The following is an 18119-nucleotide window of genomic DNA, read 5'->3' on the forward strand; positions in this document are numbered from 1 at the left end:
GGGAAAAGTGAAAGTGGCAGCCACTGCCTCGTTGACTTTGGGCGTCGCTACTCGTTTCGACGGATCCTGCCCATGCTTCAGTCAATGCTTCAGCCAATGCTTCAGGCATCGCACGCGATTCCATGTCCATCCCGCTTAGCCAAAGAAAAGGGCGTTCCCCTGAGCATCTCTCCGTCTGCTCTTCGCGATCTCTTCAAACTCCTTCCCGGCCTTATATTCCTTCCACACACTGGCCGGATAGATGTGCTTGTTCCTTTCATACCACCTTCTATCCACCACCTTTGTGAGGATGGGATCGTCATTATGGCCCTCCAGCTCCTCTTTCCTCTGACCTGGAACCCTCAGCGTAGCCGTCGGTTCCGACGCGCTGTGATCAGAGCTGTTCATGATGTCCGCCGTGCCAGAGTATTCGAATAACAATCTCCCCTCCCGACTCGGATCAGGAATCTTATTCGCAATGAAATAGTAGAACTCGTAGTGGTGCGGCACAATGACTTCGCCTTTCACCAGCATCAAGTCATCAACGCCCACGCGCGCCCACTGCTTCCTCGAGTCTTCCCTGCTCTTTTTCTGGACGGTCGAGCCACTTCCATCCGCCCCAGAGACCCCAAGTTCGGCACCGACCTTTCTGCATCGTTCCAGGAACAGCCAGACGTGGTCTCCTTTCTTGACTCTGACGCTCCCGCCAGGGATGTTGGCCCCTGCATCGTAGAACACAAAGGGTATCTCAATCTCGGTCTCCTTCACCCGTTCTTGTATCTCCAGAAATTCCTTGCGTAGCTTCTCCCGGTCGAGCGCCTCAGCTGCCAGTGCTGCTTTCGTCAGGGCTCGAGGTACAGGCAGGGTCGATTTCGGATTCGGCGTCAAATTCTTCCTCCTGATCTCTCCGGGAGGATCAGGCGAGGCTTCGGCAGATGTCCTCGAGCTTCGCACAGCAGTTCCCCCATCACTCTCGTCATCGTCGCCTCCGAAAGATAGCAACCCCTTGCCAGCGACCTTATTTTTAAATAACTTCTTCTTCTTCTTCGTCGGTCGTCCGCCCTGCTCCGTTCGACCCGTCACCGCGCTGTGCTTTGTAAATTAGCCCCGCCCTCCGCAGTCTGCGCCTTCACCCGAACTTATGGCTCACCCGTCACTGTCCGGGGTTCTTGCGCCCTCCCTCGCTTCCTTTTCTTTGAGTTCCAGCACATCTGCCCGTCTCTTGCGGAAGTCCGCAAGGTTCACGAGGCCGACGGTCTGGGATTTGAGTAAATCCTCTGCGGTGGCCGATTGCGACGTGAAGCGGGGCGTCGAGGTCCCGGAGGGTGGATTGGAGCCCATGTCGGTGGCCGTATGAGTGCACACACGAAGAGGAAAAAGAAGCCTTGTCAAAATGTAGCAGGAACAGGAAGAACAGATGTCGCAGTATGCTTGATGCAAGTGAACGAGAATCGCAACTTGAGTTGTCGCCGTGGTTTCTGGCAAGGAGCAGCCAATGAGAGTCCCGTCCCGACCTGTAGATCCATATTGAACAGGCTCTCAATTGATTACTTGTAAAAGGTCTTCATCGGGGTCAGAACGCAGTACCCGTCCTCCTATCACGATCAACAACAAAAGCGTTTCATCTGGTACTTTTAGCCTATTGTACAGTGTTCCCGTATGGACATTCCAATCATTCCATCATAGCCGTGGTAACCGTTCGCGTGTGCCCTAGTTACCTATCCCAATCGTCTCATGTCCAACTGTTTGGCCCGGTTCAAACAACAATGTACTCGCCCTCATTATTTTCCAACTTCATAACCCGGGCAAATCGAAACCCAGTTTCTTCATTGTCATGATAATTCGACTCATTCGCCATCCTACCACGAGGACTTGTCCGCTCCTTGTCATCATATTTGCGCCACACTTTCTCTAAAAGCTCCAAACAGCTCTTGTTGTTGAGGAAGCCGCTGTCTTTCTGGATATCGAGACATCGCTGGCGTATCACTTCGCGATCGTCATCATCCACACATTCACTGCCCGTGATGAAGAGAGGCCAGAGAAGGTACACATCGGATTTGACGGCGTTGATGTACTTGAGACACTCTTGCACCCAGTTCCTGATACAAGGATCCGTGCTGGGCACGCTGGGGTTCGCCAACCGCTCCGTGTACAAGAGTGCGGCATACCTGAATGACTCGGATATGTTGTTGAGATCGACGCGTTGTTCGTACGAGAGGTAGGGCGCTTCCGGGCTTGAAGAATCAAACACGGTGGTGTTGAGGTTCCAGGTCATCAAGGCTTGGCGGATCTCCCTCCATTCTCGCCAAAAGTGCGCCTTCATGTCAGGGGCTGCCGATCTGGTCGTGAACAGGTCCTCGTCCTCAATCAAGCGCATCCACCCGTTTCCATCAAACTTGCTGTAGTCGATGTTCGGTGCTAAAGACACTTGAGGAGGTGGTGGCCGGGAAACAATGGTGCTCGTCTCTTCGACCGACTTCCCCTGGCTCAGCACGTTCAGCCTGCCTAGTTTGGCAATCGTCTTAAACAGTTGGCCATCGCATCCAGCGAGATTCTCCAACGCCCATTCCTCGTCGGAAAGCGCGGACACATCAAGATGATAGCCCTGAAGTTGCCCCTCGCGATCGTTAACCGTTGCAGTCATTGCGTCGAACCAAGTAAACATCCTCGTAAACCACTTTGCTTCCTTGGTGTTGAAGGCTGGGTCGTCTTTGCGGAGAGAAAGCAGCTTCTTCACCCCAGCGAACTGGGTTTGAAATTTGGCCACGCCCGAGTCACAGATATGGAACAGGCACAGTATCAGCAGCGTTGCCAGCGTCGAGTCGTCCTTGCGCAGAACGGGATTGGCAAGTTGCTTGTTCAGCGACTGGATTGCCACAGTTTTATGCAACGACTCCTCTCGTGCTTGCTCTTGCGGACTCAACAAGCCAGCCTCATGCCATGGCTCGTGCGTCAGAGTCAGATGTGCTATAGACGATCGCCTTGCAGGATCAGTCTTACATGTAGACAGCCCGGTTTCCCGCCGTTGCCGCAGGTTACTGGCAGCAAGTGCCGCTATGGCATGCTGGAGCGTTTCACTTTTCGTGGCCAGTCTCAGGATTTGTGTTCGATAAGGATTCGAAGGACCGTCGAAGGCGACAATGACAGGAGAGATAACCTCGGCGTAGTAGTTTATCAGAAATCGCATTCGAGGAGTTGCCCCTATCGACCCCGTGGATGCAAAAGGCGTCAGCGATAGATTGTAGCCATTGAGCGACAATTGTGGAAAGCCAATGACAGAGTCATCTTCGACGATGGCACATTCGTCCTCGTAGGAATTCCGCGGAACCTCTTCCACCTCTTCATCGGCGTACTGCGAGACCTCGTGGCGCGCTGCTGGTTCCACTTGCTGCGGGGTACGCGGATGAGCATAAGCCTCGTTGCGAACGTACGACTCGTCCTGCCTGTGATACGGGGGAAACTGACCGTGATCAGGAAAGACCAGATCAAAGGGCGAATGGATTTGAGGCGATACGGGATAAGCTGGTAGTGTAGCCGAGACGTTTGACGTGCTGTGGCTCAACACGCGCCCGAAGTATGCCGACTCCGGGCTGGGGGCAGTGTATGGCGTTGGTGTTAACCTGTCCGTCCCACCGAACACAGAATTGCGGTTTAATCCAGCGCTCAATGGAGGCCCGTGCTGGGGAGACGTAATGCTCGCAGATGAAGGGGTGGGATAGGTAGATTCCCGCGGCTCTAACTGTGCGGTGGCAGCTGTGGTCGGCGCGACCCATGCCGTGTTTGTTGGATAAGGACTCGTAACTAACGGCGGAGGACGTGGTTGCTCGTACTGGAAGGCATGGTTGCTGCCAGTGGCAGAAGCTGGAGATACAAGAGGGGCGGGAGCGGTCCGCGCTTCAGAGGGCGCTATGGGAGATTGGAGCTGCGGTAGATGAGCTGGCGGTTGTTGCTGCGACGGTCTTCTCTTGGTCGCGGAAGAGAAAGTCGGCGGAGGGAGTTTCTGAGTGCCTGCAATCGGCAGCGACAACCCCCGAAGCTTGCCTCGACTTGCCACGCCGTTGCCCCAGGTCAACTGCGTCTTGTAGCCTGCACAGTCTTTTCCATCGTCCAAGCACTGGGTGCAGTATGGTCTTCGTCGATCGCACTTGACCGAGCGACTGGCGCAGGTAAAGCAGTCAGCCGCTGCTCCAGCAGCAGGTGCGCGCTTCCTCCTCTTGCGCGGAGGATTCCCAACGTCTGCGTTTGGCGGCGAAGTAGCAGATCCCCGTTGAGCCTCAACCTGCGGCGCTGACATGCTTATAGGAGCCGCCTCGAACACGAGGTAGAAGCTGACAGTCCAGGCAGCCCAGACGTCATCTGTGGACTTTGGAAGAGGTCAATTTAATCTGATTCGAACGGTGGCGAATCCCATGAGATCTGCATGCCGGGTAATATATCAAGACGAGGAACGTAAGATGAGAGGGTGAAGTTCGAGTGTCGTAGTCTCCGGACGTGAATTCGACGTGGATCAACCGCGCAACCAGCACGAGGGTAGATGCTTACTGAGGAGAGCAGTTGAGATGCAGGAGGGAAGGAAGCTAAGAGCAGTCCGCTTCGATGAAACGGTACGAGTAGCGGTCACCAGCAGTTGAATGTGTGTGTCCCCCAAGAAACGATCTACACCGAAGAGAAGGAGGACGCCGTCATGACCGAAGGCTTCCACCTCGAAGATGCGCAACAAATGGACTTGGGCACATCGAGAGCCTGGAGACACCCGTTGAAGCGTGCGGGAGGGGCGACAGGAAGCCAATGAACGCTGCTGAAGGACAATCCGCGATAGCGACTTTAGCCAGTCGGCAGTCGTTAAATCCTGGGGGCGCGAGGGGGATGGGCTCGGGAGATGCATTTCGGGGCATATCACTGCCACTCACGCCACTGAGGATGGAGGGTGCGCTGCATGCGTTTGCTTTAATTGGATCAACGGCGGGCCTGCATGAATGACTTCCGCCGGAGAGATACTTCCGCTTGTGCACTCTTGCGCTTGCTTAGCTTTGTCCTTACCTCAAAATCCGGGCACAATGAACGTGACGGAACGCTGGACCGACGCCCATGTTGTGCCGCGGCGACGGCAAGACTTTAAGCAAGGCGGCGTGCGAGCAGGAGCAGAGACAGAGGCAGAAGCAGAAGCACCCCACCTTCAAGTGGGAGCAAAAGTCGCCTTTCGGGTGTGACCCTCTTATCTCGCAGGAAGTACGGAGTACTGGGCACTCCGTGGACAGGCTGGGCGCGCACACCCCAGAGAGGTGCTGGCCACTTAGGTTCGATCTTGGGACGGGAACAGGAGCACACAATTGGTGGAAATCGTCCTAGCCAGGTCGTGGCCGTGAACGCGTGCTCCGTACTGGGTACTTGTGCCTGCACTGCTTTCTCACACAAGGCTATGGGAGTGCAATCGGGGGCTATCAGCCTGCGATCCGTCTCGGCGAGTATTTGCAAACCTGAGTGCTCACAACATTCACGATCACCCTGCTCAGGCTTGCGTTATCAAGGACCCAATTGACGAGCCCCAGGACTCTTGCTCAAGCCTCGTATCCAAACGGTGGAGTTCGCGCCGGTTGATCCAACCGGACGGCTCGTGAAGATATTGCAGCTTGTACGAGGAGGGTCCCGGCTAATATATGGTGGCGCTGAGGGCATAACGCTGGGTAGCATCTCCACATGTGTCGCTCCAAGACAACAGCGACATCACTTGACACAATAACATCACGGTGAACAATGGCAATAAGAGACAAGATAACTCTTTCAATTTCGACCATCAACACGCGGCAGTCGGGCTATCTAATTTTCAAGGTGCCGTCAACGCCAACCTTCCTGCGACTTGGCAGCCAAAGAGTTTCAATTCCAATTTCGAAACATGGCGTTGTGCTCTCTTTGGTGCCGGTTATGGATGGCCCTGAGCCCCCGGGCAGGGTTTCCAGCCTTGAGCACCTAGCTCACAGCCTCCTCGTCCTTCGGTGGCCCATGCGTTCACCGGTGGTGTCAGGCTGTCAGCGCCGGTGCCAAACGAGGCGGCGGGGAAGAAATTACCACCCTTCCATACAGGGGTCTAGTTGAGCGATCGCAATTTGCAATCCAATTGTTCGCAGGGGTCCGGGCGCCAGCCCAAGCCTCGTTGATCTAGCCTTGCGCTTGCACAAGAGGTGACAATGTTTTGTTTTCCCAATTCTGACCTTTGTGATCATACCCATCCGTGTAAGTTCTTTACGGGGTGGATTCGTAACGACATTTGCAAGGTGTGACTCACCACTATACTCGGTCGAAGAGGCGCCTGTCTTGAGCGTCAGCCATTATCACTCACCACCAGCCGCCCGCTTGGGAAAGTGAGCAATCCAATGCGGACACCGCATCAAGACTGCAAGGACCAGCCGAAAGTCTCCCATTCGCAAAGGGCGTTTTGGTAAGCGCGTGTACGTCGCAAACATCTCTATGCACCCAATAGCCGTCCACCTGTTTGTGCCTCGCTGATTCAAATGCCACAGCGAACACTGGGCTGGGAATTTTTGTAGCGCCCTGGACCTATCGTCAGGATCGCGCGACCAAAGTTGAGTCATAAACTGAACACGGCTGTCGTCCATCGTTCTATTCACAGAGTGTTCCACTCTGGCTCAAGGGGTTGCGACCCAACGGACCTAGTCTTGAGCATCGGAGAGTGATTGAGTCTCAAAAGGATGAATAGTTCCATAATGTTCGAATCTTTGCAGGTAGACACTCCGCCTTTTCAGTTTGAGTGGCTTGTTCTTCTGGAAACAGTCATCTATGACGATAGTGCTTAGGGTCCGAGTCCCAACAAGTGTGTACCCAAGGTCAGCTCATGCGCAGCAGCGGATCGGGGCGAAGCTGCCTCGGAACCCGAGCCACGCGAGTAGCCTCGATCGCCTCATTCTCAGCAAAGTCGATCAATAGGAAGAGAGGTGTATGCTGCAAATGCAGCACCTGAAGCGAGTTTGGTGAGGCGGTAAGGAAAGCAGGCACTCGAGTGGTTGACTGAGGGGGTGATGCTGCCCAAACCGGCGCCAAGGCCACCGTTCCTAATGGATCTGGAATGCGCTGGCACCACTACAACACGCAGCCAAAACAAGTGAAGGGCATATGAGCTTCGCGAACCGAATGACCATGGCCCAGGGTAAGGTGAATTTCAAGACCGTTTCTAATACCACGGATACGATACCGGTCGAGGACTGAAGGATCCCAATGCCTCAAGTCCAGTCGCATGCGAGCCCTCTCGCAAACTAATGGCACAAACGGATGGGTTTATGTTGCGAGACGATTGGTTGGACCAACGAACAAACAAAGCGGCATGGGCTCATCCATCGCTTGCGGACTCGAGGTCATCTGTCAGCTGTGAGTTGCCGCGCTATCGGGAGAGAGACCGAGAGCATGTCCACTTCAGTCATGACCTACAACCTCGATGGTCAATATTGGAATTTGGACTGCACCAACAGGGTTTGAGGGTATGTGTCACCTGCACAGCTGAAGGTCCACACGACCTCAAGCAACAATCGTCTGAAGTCTCGCGATGGGGTCTCCCTGACGTGGCCAGTACAATTCGAGTCTTCAGGAGGCAGGTGACTCTCCTCTCCTGTGCTCCCTATCCTACCTCGACTCGTAAGCCATCAGCGACTTCAGCAGCAAGATGGTTCTGACAGCCTGTCGTAGTGCCGGCATTCGGCTCCAAAACACGGTGAAACAGGTGCACCTGACGACCTGACGAGGCTCCATCGTGCATATTCAACGGTCCGATTGGACATGATCCGAGCTTTTCAGCTTGCCGGTCGATCGGCCAGCTGAAGATCATTGGCAGTACGTAGAATAATTGGTTGATGAGGCCGCCAACCAGGTCAACAGCGAAAGGGGTATCAGCTTGAGTGGTTGATAGAAGTCATGTCTGAGATGCACCGCTCTTTCAGCTATCCAAGCCATTCAAATGGCAAAGAGACTTCGGAGTATTCACAAATGATTTCGCCGCGAGAATTGGATTTTTCGCAGCGTGTTACCATCACGACAAGGTAAATCTAGGGAGAGCCGACCCCACGAATCACTGTTCATGTGGACTGAACGACATGAGAAGGATTCAGTCTACACAGTATCCTTGATGGGGAAGTATCAATTGATAGACCCAGAGCCACAAAGTGCGAACAGACCGGACCCTCTACGGAGTACTGTGTATATTCACCCTTGAAGTCGATAAATTACACGAAGCAATGAAGGTACGCGTTGTGGACATTCGGATCCCGCTGATGCTATTTTGATGCCGTGGTGCTGGGAGTGCTCGCGAATAAAAGACCGGATGCGGGGATATGTAGCGACCGTTTGAGTAACTTTTCAGTTATTTCGGTTGCAAGTGATTGGGCGATGGAGAGAGGGTCATGGCGGAGGGTATGACGAAGAGTAAGCTGACGATGCACGAGGCGGCGCAGCGTCCGTTGTTTCCGACTTCTGATGTCGTGGAGGATACGTAGCCCAAAACGCGCGCATTGGGCATGCCTATGGTGATCTGGATGGATCTGGCCGGAAACCTTCCAGAACGCCAACGAGAGCACGGGCTTTGGCGCAGCGTGAACAAGCGTCAAGGGCAGTGAAGCCTACCCAGTACCTAGGCGCGAGGATTTAGGCATGGCTTCGCCTACCCAGTTAGTTAAACGGACAGGATCAGATAAGCCGGAGCGCTCTCTCTGCCCCCAGCGTCATAGGTTCGTGCTTAAAGAGAACCGAACCCTCGGAGCGACCACCTTCCGCGGCGATTGCTCTCAAATCGCTCTCTGTGTTTCCTTCGCTCGCCACTGCTGTCGCTGGCGTTCCCATCATCGTCCGTCTTATTTATTCAGCGGCAAAATCAAAAGCATAGACCTGATTAGGCTACCATCAATTGCACATCAACAACTGTTATCTCCGTCACTGTGACAAACCACCCAGTCAGGCGTACTTGGCGACTTCACACCCTCCTTGCCCTCCGAGCAACCCAATTTTCTCGTATTACCAATACTGTATCTTACCTGTACCGAGCCATTTTCCGTCTCTTCCAACTCTGCCCCCTCGTTCCCACCAACGCCGGCACCTTTCTTTGTTCTTCGGTTTGCCAGGGGTTTCTCCTCAACCCTGCATCCCTGCGGCACGCTCAGGCATGGGCCAGCCTTAGCGTTGATTCCGTCAAGCCATCCGCTGCATCCACTTGCACTCTGTCACTTCAGCCATTCCATACCCAAACTAAAAGGGCATCCAGTGTCCACTCACACCTGAACCATCGACTTCCCTCGCAAAATCCTTCTTCAACGCCGGTTCCCCTGATTTCCCTTTGCTGCCGTCAAATTTCCTTTCCAACAACGATCTTTTGAACCGTCCAGCGCCCCTGCTCATTGGCCACCTCGAACCTTTTGGCTCCAGCTGGTCCCAGACTCATCCACGGGTTTCCAGACTAATCTAGCACCGAACCAGCAAAGATTCAGCCGCGTCAGACGCGCGGACACGGCTTCAAAGTCCCAAGATTCCCAGAGAGCCAGCCTTTCTCTCCATCAGACCCGCGTCGACTCATCGCGTACCCAGTAGTCGACTCATCCGGGTGGCTTGCTCCGCGATCCCCTGTGCCAGGAATCCACACTGGCGCCTTGGGTCCAGCTTCCAACATATACTCTTTCATCGCTGTTACCAGCCATCGACTTTTCCTACTCTTTCCCCTCCTCACATCGCACTTTCGCGTCATTGCAAATACTGCACATTGCAGCCACGGACTTTTCTAGCCTCGCCACGCAAGATTGAGTCGTTCGACTCAACTCAGACCCACCCCAACCACCTCTCGAGGCCAACCACGCTATGATATTCAGCCAGTCCAACATCTTCCGGACTCACCTTTTTTCGCGACCACACAGTACACGACCAGGACAGACAGACATAGACCGAGATCGAGGGGAGGACTGCTGAGGACCGGGGCAGGCGTGAGGAGAGTGAAGTGCATAGTCGGCACAAAGTCCATCACCCGGGGTTCAACATGAGTTTCCATTACGGCGTGCCGCCGTCGCACTACACGAAGTACTACGGGAGCAACACGTCACCATACAGCAGCGGCGAGTATGTTCATTACGCGCCGCAGTACGATACCCCGAAGAAGCACGCACGCAAAACCAGCTACACTCCGAGTCCTAGAGTCGGAGGCTGGTATTCGCCTGCGGGCTCACCACCACCATACTATGACGCCAACGTCCAGTATGTGCCGCGGGAGGAGATATATGTGAGTGAGGCAAGGGTCAAGACCCGCAAGCAAGAGAGCTACAGCACCTTTCCAAGCTCAAGATATCATACCCGTTCATCATCGCGCAAGCAGAACCAGCCCGTCTACATCTACGACGAAGATGCTGAATATGCAGGAGCGCAGCCAACTTATGTCTACCGAGAACCAAAGACAAAACCAAATCATGCGAGGAAACCAAGCACTGACACCTACTTTTACTATGGGCAGGAGCAGATAGTTGAAGAGCAGCCAAAGCGTTCGAGGGCTCGACGTGCATCCACCACCAGCAAACCATTGCCCAAGCCAAAGTCGCGACCTGCCGCACAGGCAACCGAGCAGGACGCAATCCGTGCAGGCATCCCAGCAGGCTACTCCATCAAACATTGGGATCCCACGGAGTTGCCGATCATCTTGTTGGGCAGTGTCTTCGACGCCAACTCGCTAGGCAAGTGGATCTACGACTGGACCGTGTTCCACCATGGTGCTTCGACTCCCATCGCCGATATCGCCGGCGAGCTTTGGCTTCTCCTCATCAAGTTGGCGGGTAAGATGAAGCGAGCTGAGGAGTGTGTCGGCCGCATCCGGAACGTCGAGAAGCAGGAAACAGTCGAGGACTTCATCGTCAGTGGCAAACGCCTCTGGGAGAAATTCAAGGCCCTCCTCAAGGAATGCGAGCACTACATGCTCAAGGCTGCCAAACGTGACGGCACCAAGACCATGGGCAAGAAAGCAGGGACCGAGTTCGTCGACTCGATCTTCGGCCGCGATCGCCACCTCGAACACACCGAGAAGATCATGAACCAGATTCGTCTGTGGAACATGCGCTTCGACGTGAACTGCGAAGAGACACTGCGCAGACCTTCTGTTGCCTAGAACCGGGCGGCGATACGAATCGCTGGCATGGATGGCGTGCAGGATAGACAGGACACTGCAGTGGCAAATTTCTTACAACGACTCCGCCACACGCTACTCGTACTGCACAACAACCAATCACCTCCACACACTCGACATCAACACAACTCACCACCGTGACGCTCAAGTCACTTCGCATCTTTACGCGACTTCATTGGCGCCAATGGTTAGGCACCTGTAACAACAATCATTCACCACTACATGGAGGGATTACAGTATGAGTCACATTCGCTTGAAATCACTCATATCGGGCGGCAAAAGTACAATCGTTATGCTCTTCGGAGTTTTTCACTTGAGCATGGGAACAAGGGTAGCAAAAGTTCTATCATGAGGCCATGATGGACGGAACACATGACCACAGAATGACTCTGAATCTTGTACCAATATGTGTTACGGATACGGCCAGTCTGCGGGTTTTTGTCATCGGGCTTCAACAGGCCGGCGTTTTATCGTCATTCAGTTCTTGCTTCATCGAGCACAGAGATACCCCCTCATGTTAATTTCACATTGTTTGCTGATTCTGGGGTCTCGGGATATATCACGGTGTGCGCGGGCTTGGGGATTTTTTGTTTTACACAAGACGAGGGAATCCGCAAGGACAATACGGCTTGGTGGAGTTTGGTGGGCGGTGCTTGGTTCATACCTAGCTTTCTGCTACAACATTGGAAGAAGTACCTCGGACTATATGGAACTACCAGGTACATGTGTAATCGTGGAGGAGTTTGTAATATCACAAATGGAATTTTCCTGCGCATCACGGTCTATGCTCTCGTGTCTCTGCTATGGGTTTCCGTCCACATTTGGTGCATTCAGTATTGTTTCACTCGCTGGTCGTTTCTTCTGTATTCAGAGCCGTCCGGAGCGGAGTATGCTGACCTTAACCTATGCCATAACGTGCTCCGTACTCCGTACACCATACCTTGTACTGAATTATCTACCTACTCTCGCACTGTATATCATACCTGTATGTCTTACATTCCATTTCCGGCCCCATCTCTTGCGACATCGATGATCTACACACGGCGTGGTGCTCCTGCGCAACCTACATACGTACACACGATTACGAAGGGCTGGGCACTGCATGGTACAGTACCTAGTGGTAGAGAGTTTCTTACTGTGCGGGTCGAGTAGGTAATCGTGCACCGAGCGCGCGTCTGCGGATAATGCCTGGCCTCAGTGATCAGGCAGCCAGGAATGAATCACGGCATGGGTGCGACCGTATACCGCACTGGTGACTACGGGCTACAAGTCCATCTGATACGATCGGCGCTCTGGTTTCGGACTCGAAGCATACCCAGTAGAGTGACTGGCTCACTCACGTGGTGCTGTACTCGTGAGCGCGAGAGAGCACTGTACTCGTACTAGTAGGTGTGCTCACAGAACTACCTAGTACCAACTGTTATATAGCAACCTGCTGCGTGCATACTGATAACCCGCCATATCAAGACGTAGGTATGCTTGTACCACACTTCTCGGCTCTCGCAACCTGTACTGTAGGTACGCCGTACTGTCCCCCTGTAATGGAGGGGCGGGTGAAAAGACGTCGGGGCGCTTAGTGAGCCTCACAGATACGACGTGGACACGAACCACATGGCGCCATTGGTCAGCCGAATGCGGCAGAAAGAATGGAAGGTGTGGAAGTTTCCCTAAGGTCGAGCCTTGACCCCAATTGTTACCGCGAGTGCCCGTTTGGGGACTGGCGGGTGAGTGGTTTCTGACATGTGCATGCAGGCGATCGTCAGCGGCTGCAAGAGGAGGATGGGTTGGTCCGTTCACTGATTCGCTGGCCGTGGCCCGGGTCTGCCGTGACTCGCTTTAGAACCACATTGATTGTGCTGAGGGCGGAAGACAGAGAACAAAGATTGAATGTTGATGTGAATGCCAATACGAATTCGATCTGACTGCTCGCTTAGGGCTTCAGGTCATTGGTGCGACGGTGGGATGAATGTGTGCCAGTGATGGCTGTAGGTTTCCCCGTGTGTGTGTGTGTGTGTGTGTGTGTGTGTGTGTGTGTGTGTGTGTGTGTGTGTGTGTGTGTGTGTGTGTGTACACAGTATCCGCGTGACATGGTCGTATATCACGTCGTGAGTCCGGTATCTTTCAGCTAAGCCATGCGAGCGACTATCCAGAGTGAGTGCCCTTCACGTCACAGCACTTACTGGGTACGTTCCGTGGTACCGCCCTTACGAATGCAGCACCGTACGGAGCGAAAGAGCGAGCAGCTGAACATCTCTGCGTAACGCACGCCTGCACGCTTTGAGCAACGCGCATGAACCGGTGGTCATGGCTCCACGTCACTGTGGGTGTGTCGAGAGACACCAACGCTCAGACTTTTTCTTACTGTGCGCACGTGAAATGTGCTCGGGGTTGCTGGTTTCGGCCTTTATCCAGTTGCGAACGCTACGAGTAGCCCCACGTTACGCTGATCGGCGGGTTCCTGGAGCTGTCACTGCAGTGTGAGAGTGTGAATCGAAACTCTGAATGCCTCTTGCTGCGAGCATGTGATGTCGCCGGTCACTTGGTATCCACTCGGGTTCACACGCCATTGCTAGAACAGGTGTTATCACATACACAGGACACTCTGTTGCCCTGTTTCCCGGTGTTCAGGAAGAGCTCGATTTGTGATTTTCGCATTTGCAAGGTCCAGTCACCCATTGCGACAGCCCGACGATGATCTGCGGAGGAGGCCAACTACCCGGCGCAGGTCGGAATGGGTATGTTTGCAGCCGGACAGGTCGCAGACTGGCCATCATGTTCGCATTTTGTGGTATCCAAAGGCAATGCGGGTATCCCCTTGCGTAAGGTTGACTGCATAATCGCGTCGATCTCGCGCATGTGAGAAGAATTATCGTGGCTTACCAATTGGCTGGACCTGTCATTTCTGCAAGCTACCTGGTAGCCAGGCTAACTTGTGATCAAAGCCTTGCAGTATGTCGACCTGTATCGGCACAAGTCCTGCATGCTTTGGTTCAGCTCTGCAAGGAGGGGTTTACGACGCAAGGTTCACCAGGACATCCACCCTGGGCCTTGGAATCATGAGTGCGAAGCTTGAAGTCTTGTCGAGTGTGTTGCTGGTGATGCAGTCGTAGTAGACGGGCACACTTCAGGCTTACGGAGTAATCAACGTAGGATGCTGTCTGGGTTGCCCCAGGACATGAAGGTATCCAGACCCAGAGCCGTTGGTGTCAAGTCACCCTGAGCTGTTGGTGTGCAGTCCAATTCGGCCTCCTGTTAATCCGTGTACAACGAGCCGCAAGGGATAATGAAGCCTACACGGTACCGAACACCACTCGCCCTTCGATTCATTGGTCTGCTTCGCGCCCGCGCCAGACAGTGTTCGGCAAGCACAATACTCGCGTCTGTCAAGGTGACCTATCACTCTGGCGTCTTCGCTTATGTTCAAGGTGCGCTCAGCTTAGCCACCAGCACGCTCGTATCGCTGCCTTCAAGGGGCCGAGATTCTGAGGGTGTGAGTGGCAAGGCGCTGGCCATGATCCTGTAGCTTCGACGTGAAATGGTATACCTCGTATTTGAGAGGGTGCCGCTCAAACGCGATCACGCCCCGTGAGGCCAATGGCGGGGGAAGCGCCCATTGCGGAAGGGGCAAACCGCGTGCGGGCTTGCTTGCCGCCTGAGAAACCTGAAACAAACGCCCCCTGCGCTACTGATCGGCCGTTCACTCTCCAGCCTCTTCATCCTCACAATCGCTTCCTAGGCTGCACAGTGGCTGCTGCGGCACTGCTGCCTGCAGCCCAGCGGCAACCAGTGCTTGATTTGATGTCTCGACCCTGCGCCTTCTCTGGAACCTTTGGTCACGCCCTCGACAAGCCAGGCATCCAAATCCAAACAGCCTCACATCCGCGAAAGCCAAAGATCCAGAGAAAGAGGGGGGTCATGCGCCCTCCCGCTTCACACGGCTCCTGTCAAACGAGTCCCTTGACAAGTCATACCGACTCGCTCATCGCTTGGGTGTGAAAGACAAGGCTGGCACACTGCAAGGAATAGGGGCCACATGCATGATGGAGGTCGAAACAAGCGGTTGACTGGCCCCTGGAGCGGCTGCAGGTACCGTTAAGCCCGTGGCCCAGCGTCCCGCATGGCCCTCCTCGACCGGTTGCCTTTTTGGCAGAAACCGCCTTCACCGCCTGTTTGCCTGTCACTTCTGTAAGGTTTCTGTCTGGTATTGGTATTCCTAGAACGATACAACAAGGACGAGGAATGCGGCTGACATCGTATGGCCCATGCTCTTGGCTGTGGAATGCGCAAGATCGGCCTAGGCTAGCCTTGCGAGGGACATCGTCGAGCCTCGTTGGCATACAAGGCATCCTCAGAACACAAAGCGCGCAACGCCATCTGCAATGCGCTGTCGGGAATGCATCAAGTTGACTCCGGACATCCTCAAATGCGATGGTGAACCCGTACCTTTCCACGACAGCTTTGCCGCGTTTGAGGCCTCTGCGAGATCAGGATGTGAGCTCTGCACGGTCCTGTTTTGGAACATCCAAAAGTTCCGATGGGGACGGGATGAGCGGCTGATACGGCACGCTGAACTTGCCAGGTCCTCTGATCCGTTGGCTGTGCGCTGGTATGACATGGGAAAGATCTTCACGGGACATGTCGTTCAGGGTTTAGAAGTCCTCTATCGCAACATGGGTCGCAAGAAACGGTTGGCCTATTCTGTTCTTCAGGATCCTGCTGAAGTTGACCTACCTGGTGAGTGAAATCAAGGCTCCTCTCTTGATCGCGGCTTAGGTGCTTTATCCTTTCCAGTCCCCAACTCAGCAAGGCTACCATCGTACACGGAAACGATCCACGCATGGATGCAGCTTTGCGACACGGAGCACAAGACATGTCATACCCACAGCGCCCAGCAGGCAACCAACCCAGCCCGGCCTGCCCGCCTGTTGGATGTTCAGCCTGAGGAGCTGATCGATGACGTGCGGTTGGTGCGCTTCGAGGAGGCTAAGGGCCCTTATGCTGCACTCTCATACTCGTGGGGTGACCGGCCGCATGCCGCGACCACGACGTCTCTGAACATCCGGCAACGAATGGATTCGATCTCGCTGAGCGATCTCCCAAGGACTTTCACAGATGCAATCGCCTTCTGCCGTGAGATGAACGTTCGCTACCTGTGGGTGGACGCCCTCTGCATCATACAGCCGTGGCCAGGAGATGTGCTGGGCCTGCAAGACTGGGAGACTCAAAGTGCAATCATGGGTTATATCTATGCCAATGCAATCTTCACCATAGCAGCACAGGGAGCCGCAAACGCCGATATAGGCCTGTTTCCGGACAAAGCACCCTTCGATCTCAGCCCCCGATCCTGCCCTCTCTTCCTTAACAGAGACGGTTCGTCCCTTTATGTAAAAGCCGAGCCAGCAGAGTGGGTGGCATCTGTGGGTGAGAGTGCTCTCCAGCGACGAGCATGGGTCCTTCAAGAGAGACTGTTGTCCACCAGGCTGATCCATTTCACACAGCATGGTATCTTTTGGGAATGTGCTGAGCGCTGTGCATCCGAGTTCGAGCCCGGCAGCACCGAAACGGGTGGCCTACTCACCCTGTCAGTCATGTTTCCGCCTACAAGCGGTCCAGAGAATGCAGTAAAAACGAAGAACGACATCATGCTCGAGTGGACTGGCATCCTCGCGGACTATAGCGAGCGGAACCTCAGCGTCGTCACGGACAAGTTTCCGGCCATTTCCGCCATCGCACAACGCGTCGCCCTCTTGACGGGCGATACATATCTTGCGGGAATGTGGAAGTCACGCTTGTTCGACGATCTGCTCTGGACCGGGATGTGGAAGTTCCCGTCTTTTCGACAACGGCCCTCCGAATACGTGGCCCCAACTTGGTCTTGGGCCTCCGTCATTGGAAAGACCTCGCACAACGCGGTCGGTACTTCTGACCGGCGAGTGGCGCGAGTGGTGTCCGTCTCAGTGAACCTCGCGAATCCTGCAAACCCCTTCGGCCGAATTCAGCCTGAAGCCTCATTGCAGCTTGCAGGACGTATTCGGCATAATGTGTTTGCCACTGCGCATGACACGGCGGAAGACGACGCGCCCTGGCACGACTTATGGTTCGAAGTCCCCGAAGGCCATGCTCTGGCAAACATAACAGGCGAGTTGAAGGGAGCCGCCAGACACAGCGGCGTCGCGGCGGTGTGGTTTGACGTTGCTGGCGACCACGTTACTCAAGCGTTCAGTGCTTTGTTGATGACTGGGAACAGCAGGAGAGACACATGGGATAGCGATACGATCGTTCCGGACCCGGAACATCAAAGGATCAGCTCCACGGCCATGCTTATCATCCCAGACGGTGGTGACAGCGGTCGATATGTGAGAATTGGACAGGCCAATATCAGGGACCTTAATTTCTTTGTTGGCTGCCAGGAGGAGGTTGTTGAGCTCTTTTGAGGTTGTGCAGCACCCAACTGATGCTCCGAACAGATGTTGGGCGATGTATCGACGAGTTGGCGTCACCAACTAGCTAGCTATAGGCGTGATCCTGCTCATGATAGATCCAATCAGATGCTTTCGATCACATTCTCGGACGGGGGCCGGGGAAGCGCTTGGAACATCTCGACTCTCGAATAAGCAACAAAAGCATAGCATCAGAGCCTCTCACCCCCAGCAACATGATGGATACGAGGGAGCTAATTACAACCCATGGTGAGCAATATACTTAAGTCTATGTAGGAAAGAAAATGCGGATATCGTAACGAGCCACACGCGGCGTCTAGGACCACGTCTTAACACTGACCGTACCTGGAGGTTCTGCCTACTGCTCTAAGACAGAAGCAGATCGCTTCATCTATTTGGTGTTGCTAAGCTTGGAGCCACCACCTAAGAGCAAGCTCTTATCACAAAGACGGGTATTGCCAATCGTCATCGCTTAGCCACCAACGATAGTTTCAAAGCAGATGTTGGTAAAGTCTGAAGCATTCACCCTCATCATGCACACAGACGTT

The 18119-nt window shown here is 54.3% G+C and overlaps 4 protein-coding genes across 4 annotated transcripts; 2 read left to right on the plus strand and 2 right to left on the minus strand.

The window, feature by feature from the left end:
• Positions 1-135: 135 nt before the first annotated feature.
• G647_07292 (uncharacterized protein) lies at positions 136-1320 on the minus strand (the record flags this gene model as incomplete). The annotated part of the gene is made up of 2 exons (XM_008731608.1): positions 136-1066; positions 1130-1320. The coding sequence occupies 2 exons, from the start codon at positions 1318-1320 to the stop codon at positions 136-138; spliced, it is 1122 nt and encodes a 373-aa protein (XP_008729830.1).
• A 415-nt stretch (positions 1321-1735) lies between these two features.
• G647_07293 (uncharacterized protein) lies at positions 1736-4273 on the minus strand (the record flags this gene model as incomplete). The annotated part of the gene is made up of 1 exon (XM_008731609.1): positions 1736-4273. One exon carries the CDS (start codon positions 4271-4273, stop codon positions 1736-1738), a length of 2538 nt encoding a protein of 845 aa, XP_008729831.1.
• A 5727-nt stretch (positions 4274-10000) lies between these two features.
• G647_07294 (uncharacterized protein) lies at positions 10001-11113 on the plus strand (the record flags this gene model as incomplete). Its single annotated transcript, XM_008731610.1, has 1 exon — positions 10001-11113. One exon carries the CDS (start codon positions 10001-10003, stop codon positions 11111-11113), a length of 1113 nt encoding a protein of 370 aa, XP_008729832.1.
• A 4397-nt stretch (positions 11114-15510) lies between these two features.
• Positions 15511-17565, plus strand: G647_07295 (uncharacterized protein; the record flags this gene model as incomplete). The annotated part of the gene is made up of 2 exons (XM_008731611.1): positions 15511-15865; positions 15923-17565. 2 exons carry the CDS (start codon positions 15511-15513, stop codon positions 17563-17565), a joined length of 1998 nt encoding a protein of 665 aa, XP_008729833.1.
• Positions 17566-18119: the final 554 nt, after the last annotated feature.

This window comes from Cladophialophora carrionii (assembly GCF_000365165.1).
Source record: "Cladophialophora carrionii CBS 160.54 unplaced genomic scaffold supercont1.6, whole genome shotgun sequence".
Taxonomy (NCBI): Eukaryota; Fungi; Ascomycota; class Eurotiomycetes; order Chaetothyriales; family Herpotrichiellaceae; genus Cladophialophora; species Cladophialophora carrionii.